This window comes from Polyodon spathula, chromosome 37 (assembly GCF_017654505.1).
Source record: "Polyodon spathula isolate WHYD16114869_AA chromosome 37, ASM1765450v1, whole genome shotgun sequence".
NCBI classification, from domain to species: Eukaryota; Metazoa; Chordata; class Actinopteri; order Acipenseriformes; family Polyodontidae; genus Polyodon; species Polyodon spathula.
The window spans coordinates 1726901-1732945 of record NC_054570.1 but is presented as its reverse complement, the minus strand read 5'-3'; the positions used below and the strand labels follow the sequence as shown (position 1 = coordinate 1732945).

Genomic DNA, 6045 nt, shown 5'->3' with positions numbered 1-6045 from the left:
ATTTTTTTTTTTTTTTTTGATTATCCACGTACATTTACAATTTTATTTGCTTGCTAACTTCAGGTCAGCGGTAAATACACCGCGTGTCGTTGTGCCGAGTGAACCGTTGTTGTCTGTGATTCGCGTAGGAAGCGGTGTTTGGCTAATCCGATCGCGGCGGCTGGTGCGAAATCACCAGGTTGGTTTAATTGCTCCTCTCGCATACTTCTCTTGCTTTACAGTGAGGAGTATGTCGGCTTCCCGCTGCCTCAGCCGAGCTACGTTACAAAACAATAACTACAGCTGTAGCCAGCACCTATGGACCGTCGCAACCGAGCTCCAGTCTGGGCGCCAGTTTGAGGATTAGAAGCGCGGCTCGGAGGCAGCGCTGACGCTGCACGGTTAAGAGGGCAGGAAAACGATTTTAAACCTTTGGTTGGAACTCGTTTAAACCGGAAGCAGCGACCGCATTCCCGGTGCGAGTCAGAGAGGTTTGAAGATCCTCCGTAGCACGGCTTTGAAAGGGTGGCAGCAATAATGTTGCTTAGGGTGAGAATTAAAAACGAGGTCCTATTGGAAGAGACTCTACAGCAGCAGCAGCAGTTGTTAATGATGCAGAGTTCACCCCCCTGGTCTCTGTAAGTCGCGTTAAAAAAAGCGTCTGCTGAATGACTCGTTAATAATAACATGAAATATGCAAAATTACAGTACAGCAAGTATTTATGAAATAATTATATACTACCATTTGTTTAAATCCTTTATTATTTCTTACAAATATTATATTTTATAAATATACTAAATCAGAACTAGTCGAAAACAAACAAAAAATCTCATAATTAGATTTACAGAAATCTCCAGCCGTGACAACTCATTTATATGAGAATATATCAACTTAAAAGACATATATTCCACATGTGCTGTGTAGCCAAGTGTCCCTTAAAATAAACACAAGTTTTATTACTTTATTTTATTTCTTTACAAATGAACGTATTTATTCCACTCATTCCTCAAATACAAATCCATAGACAGAGGAGTTCAGCATCACTCACACTGCAGACAGAGGTGTTCCGCACAGGATCCTGTACAGCATCAAACTGATATTGTGGATTTATTCCCCCTCCCAGATTTGACTTTAAGGTAAACAAGTGACAAGTCTTGCATTTCCTGTTCACCCCGCCCCCAACATAAAATAAATAAATACATAAAACAATAAAAAAAGAAATGTGATGGAAAAAGAGGAGGAGTAAGTCCTGAAACAGAAGACAAAGAAAACAGAAGTTTTATAATAATATATATATTATATATAAATATATATATATATATATATATATATATATATATATATATATATATATATAGGTATATATATATATATATATACTGTATACTATAGTTTCTTTCCCCCCGTAATCTGCCCTACCCAAATATCTGCTAGACACACATCTACAGAGAACATAATTTGAAAAATAAATACAAAATGAAAACACATCTATAATGAATAACAGGTTTCGCGTTCACTACAGCAGTGTGGTGTCTCTGGTGTGCCGTGTGTGCAGCACTGCTGCCCTCCTGTGGTGGCTGAGGGTCACTGCAACTCCAGGGAGCCCCTAACACCAAGTCAACACAATAAATGTCTACCACAGTACTGTGCATATACATGTGTAGGTCAGGTATACACATAGTGTGTTCACTGTGGGGGGTAGGACTGTAGGGACCTCGCAAAACACACACCTCGTCTCTGTGTGTGTCAGCGCAGTGGCTGCCCGTGGTCCCCCAGCAGCCTCCTCCTGCCCTCCGCGTAGTCCTCCTCGTCCACGCTGACTAGCAGCTCCACAGCCTCCCTGCCCACGGCCCTGCGCAGCGAGTCTGTGATGAAGACGCCTCTCAGGGCCTCCAGCAGCGCTCCACTCAGGTAGTCCTTCCAGAAGGCGTCCAGGTAGGACAGGTCCGAGAACTTGATGTCGCAGACGATGGCGCCGAGGTCCCTCGAGCGGAGCAGCGCGTCGGCCTGGCTGAAGAGATCGAACTGCCGCTCCGCGCGGCCCAGCTTGCTGGAGGACACCCCCCCACGCAGAGCCGCATCGTGATCGCAGTACTCCGCGCGCACGCGCAGACGCACGTCTGGGGAGAGAGGGAACAGGAAAGGTGAACAGGGAGGGAGAGACAGGAGGGGGGAGGAGAAAAATGGAGGAGGGAGAGAAGAAGGGAAGGGAGAGCAGAGGAGAGGAGAGAATAGAGGGGGAGAAGTGTACACAAAGCTGTAGGTAGAGAAAAACACCGCAAGAAGGGAGGGAGGCAAACACAGGTCTCTTACCACAGGTGACTCTGTGCTGAGCCGAGGTGTGCTGTTGCCCCTGCCCCCCTCCTCCTGCCCTCCTGGGGAGGCCGTTGAGTTTTCTGTTCTTGCGCTTCTTGCCCCCAGGGCGTTTGGAGCTGGCTGGACTCTGCCTGTTCGGGTCCACCCCTGGACAGAACCAGAATAAAAAATAAACCAGGAGTCTCATTCAAACTGGAGAAAGCCATCCTGCTCCACACACCTGGCACACGACCGACGAGCCTCCCTCATCCTTTCCCTCCGACACCAACTGTCCATCTACTGCAGGGGCTCTCAGATTGGGGAGGGACCGCTCACACTATCAAATCACACTGACCTGCTCTCCACTGCCCCCTGCCTGCCCCTTCCATCTCTGCCGCGCTCTTCCTCACGCCCCCCTCCTCCTCCTCCTCGCCCCCCTCCTCCGCGCCCGAGATCACGGGGCGGTAGCTGCAGCGCTCCGGAGACACTGCGAGAAGCAAAACGAGAAACAACGACGACAGAGTTACAATACAGCACGAAGCACGGCTCCACACAGCCCTGCAGAGTTACAATACAGCACGAAGCACGGCTCCACACAGCCCTGCAGAGTTACAATACAGCACGAAGCACGGCTCCACACAGCCCTGCAGAGTTACAATACAGCACGAAGCACGGCTCCACACTCACCCCTCCCCTTCTCTTCCCCCGTCTAATACAGCCTGACCCCACCCCCCCCCCCCCCCCCCCCCCCCCCCAGTGCCATCGTGCAGGGATCCCCACATGCTGCAGTTTTGAGCTAGCCATGCTACAAGAAATTTGACGAACAACGAACAATGTTTATTTCTCAAAGCGTCTCTGTTTCTCAGTGTTTTTTGTTACCTGTACTGAACGGGGAGAGTCTCATACTATTTCATTTGTATTTATTTAAAATGGAAGGCTAGTGCGCGCAGATTCACGTCATGCATGACAGGCACAAGTAACCTTTATAGTGAAAGAGTTACAATGGCAAAATTTAACAGTAAAAAAATCACCGGAGGAGATAGCTGGAACCCTAATGCAATTTACTCACATCACCGAACACTCTCGAGTTACCGCTCTCAGCGCAATTATTTACGCGTGTGTGTTTTTTTTTTTTTTTTTTTTTTTTTTTGTATTTCTCTTATTTTAATTTGTTCTTACTGCCGAGTGTGTTGTATTTTGTAATGTGATACTTTGTAACAACTGTAAGGAAACCCACTAAAAAATAAACCGCCACACACACTAAACCAATGCGCTTCTTCTACAGATTTGGTTACGCGAAGAAGCTGTTAGGTGGTCCCCACGTGTCTGATCGCTACCTCGGCCGAGTGTCAATGTGATAGCACGTGGGGCAGACCGAGATGGACATTGAGGTGGTTTCGATCGATAGCTAATAACCAATAATAATAATAATAATAATAATAATAATAATAATAATAATAATAAATAACCCACCTGCCCTCCTTTTTTTCTGGGTCACAAACGGCATCAGGTCGTGTCGGGTAAGAATGCGCAGCAGCTGCAGAAGGTGGTTGAAGTTGGACTCGTCACACACGCCCCTCCGCTCCAGCTCCAGCAGCAGCTCCACGCCGTCTTTGGGCTTGTGTACGCCGGCCGCGCAGAAGCCCCGCTCCCCGGTAGAGCTGCCACGCCGTCCCCGGTACCGCTGCATGGCCGCTTGAAGCCGCGGGCAAGCGCCGCCGGTTCGGCCTTCCAGCTCCACCGCCCAGCCTGCGGGGTCGAGCGGGTGCGCGGCCGGGTACGCCTCGTCCAGCAGGAAGGACAGCACGTCTAGGTCGCTGTCGGTGAGATGGGAGCCGACCACCTCGAATATTTCATGGAGAGACTGCATTCCGTAGTGAGACAGACACGCCGCCTCGTCCCAGCTCTGAGAGACGGCCAGCCGCCGGGTACCGGCCATGGCGTTTCGAAAGCAGCGTTTCGCTCTCTTACGCAGCTCAACTTTGAGACCCCGAGACTACGTCCTTGTATAATTAATAACGTATTTTTAAATTATTTATTTGATGCTGTTATTTACAAACTGCATCTACTGTGCTGCACATCTGCAAATACTGTATATAAAAGACAAACACGCTAACAGATGTATTTAAACTGCTAACCCATTAAATGCAGTGCATGCATATAAACTGTGCTGTGTCTCCTCGTTCCTCCTCAAATTGCAACAAAGCAAGCACGTGATAGGCTTATAACACTTATTATTTTTGGAGGTTTGAATTGTTTTATTGTTACAATTTCAAGTGCAAAGCACGGGCGCCCGTCTGTCTTGTCTCCAATCCGAGGCCCCGCCTCCTTCGTCAAGTGCAGTCCAAACTGCGCTTCGGCCCGCTTCGGCCCTGTTCGGCCCAGTAACGACGAATTAACGAAATTCTAATTCCCGCGACCGTCTTAACCCTGCCACCTCGTACCACAACTGACCGACCGAGATCATATCAAGCAGGCGAACGTTTTCATATTCAGAAAGGCATCAAACAAAAACGAGAATTTACTCGCATAATAATTCTTTAAATGTTTTTTTTTAAAGTTAAATACACGCACACACACACCAAACCGGGATACAGACACGGCTAATATTATTGATGTGAATGTGTGTGTGTGTCTTTAGGACATTTCTATCGACTGGCGGTGCAGTACCGATGCCTCCCACGTCGTAACACAAAAAAAACCCACTCAATTTTCCTCACAAACTTCTCTGCTTAACTCGAAATTATTGCAAATACGCAGAAACAAGGAGCTCGTATTGAATGCACACGAGTTCCTATTTTAAACAGCGCCGTTTTGTTTTGCTGTATTTCTTCTCTGTCGTTTCGCGGAGTCCTGTTTCAGCAACTGCCTTTCAATTGGCTCGAATTGGGTTTTCTCTTTTACTCATTTCTAAAAAGCCCATTTTTGTTTAATCCCTTCTTTCTCTCCGTGTGCGTTCCTTTTTTTTTTTTTTTGGTGACTGATTTCTGCTACTTTCTTTCCAGCTGAGAATTTCTCGTTCTCTGCCATTTAAGAAACGTCACAGTCCACGCTCGTCACGTGATTCTAGTGAAGCCGCGACGCCGCCATGTTGGTAAAGAAGGGATACCCACACACATACAAGTTCATAAGAGAGCAGAGATGATTCAAAAGCCGGCTTTGTAGCTCTCTATCCAGGGAGAATCCGGATCCAAAGGCATACTCGTCAGGCACCAGAATTACTTAACGAAGAAGAAAAGTCATTGCCTTCTGCAGAGGGCGCGGTAGCACTGGCCGGGCAGGCTGCTCAGATGATGCGGCGGTGCTGAGTACAGTCCCGCCGCTTGCGTGCTCTTGAGATCTGCAATGCATGTTAGGTTTATTTTATAACGGCGACAAGTTCCGACTTTGATTTATTTTATTTATTTTGTAATCGCTTTTTTTCAGTCACCTGAGCGCGCTGCACGCATTCAACGCAAAACCAAAGCGAAGCCCAAACTCTCGCAAAAACCCAAAACAACAAGAATGTTATTTTGTCAGAATCCTAAAAAAAAAAATAAATAAATACAAATAGAGATTATAAACGTTTAAATAAAAGCAAATCTACGCAGTCTGCCTGGAGCAAACAGAAGCTGAAATGTCGCCGCGAATGATTAAACAGATATATTATGCTGTCTCTGTGTATATTTGTATCAGTCTGCCTGTATAAATAATGACATTAAAATTATGTTTTTTTTTTTAATTCTCTCTCTCTCTCTCTCTCTCTCTCTCTCTCTCTCTCTCTCTCTCTC

At 46.9% G+C, this 6045-nt stretch overlaps 1 protein-coding gene across 2 annotated transcripts; it reads right to left on the bottom strand.

The window, feature by feature from the left end:
• Window positions 1–805: 805 nt before the first annotated feature.
• On the bottom strand, window positions 806–5651 carry LOC121304233 (DNA-binding death effector domain-containing protein 2-like). Of its 2 annotated transcripts, XM_041235251.1 has the most exons (5): window positions 3749–5651; window positions 2631–2762; window positions 2294–2443; window positions 1711–2100; window positions 806–1229 (listed from the first exon to the last, which is right to left on the bottom strand). In XM_041235251.1, the coding sequence occupies exons 1-4, from the start codon at window positions 4212–4214 to the stop codon at window positions 1727–1729; spliced, it is 1122 nt and encodes a 373-aa protein (XP_041091185.1). In that variant the 5' UTR covers window positions 4215–5651; the 3' UTR covers window positions 806–1229; window positions 1711–1726. The 2 variants fall into 2 exon arrangements, with proteins under 2 accessions (XP_041091185.1, XP_041091186.1); XM_041235252.1 differs by lacking the exon at window positions 2631–2762 and having other exon boundaries at window positions 3749–5649.
• Window positions 5652–6045: the final 394 nt, after the last annotated feature.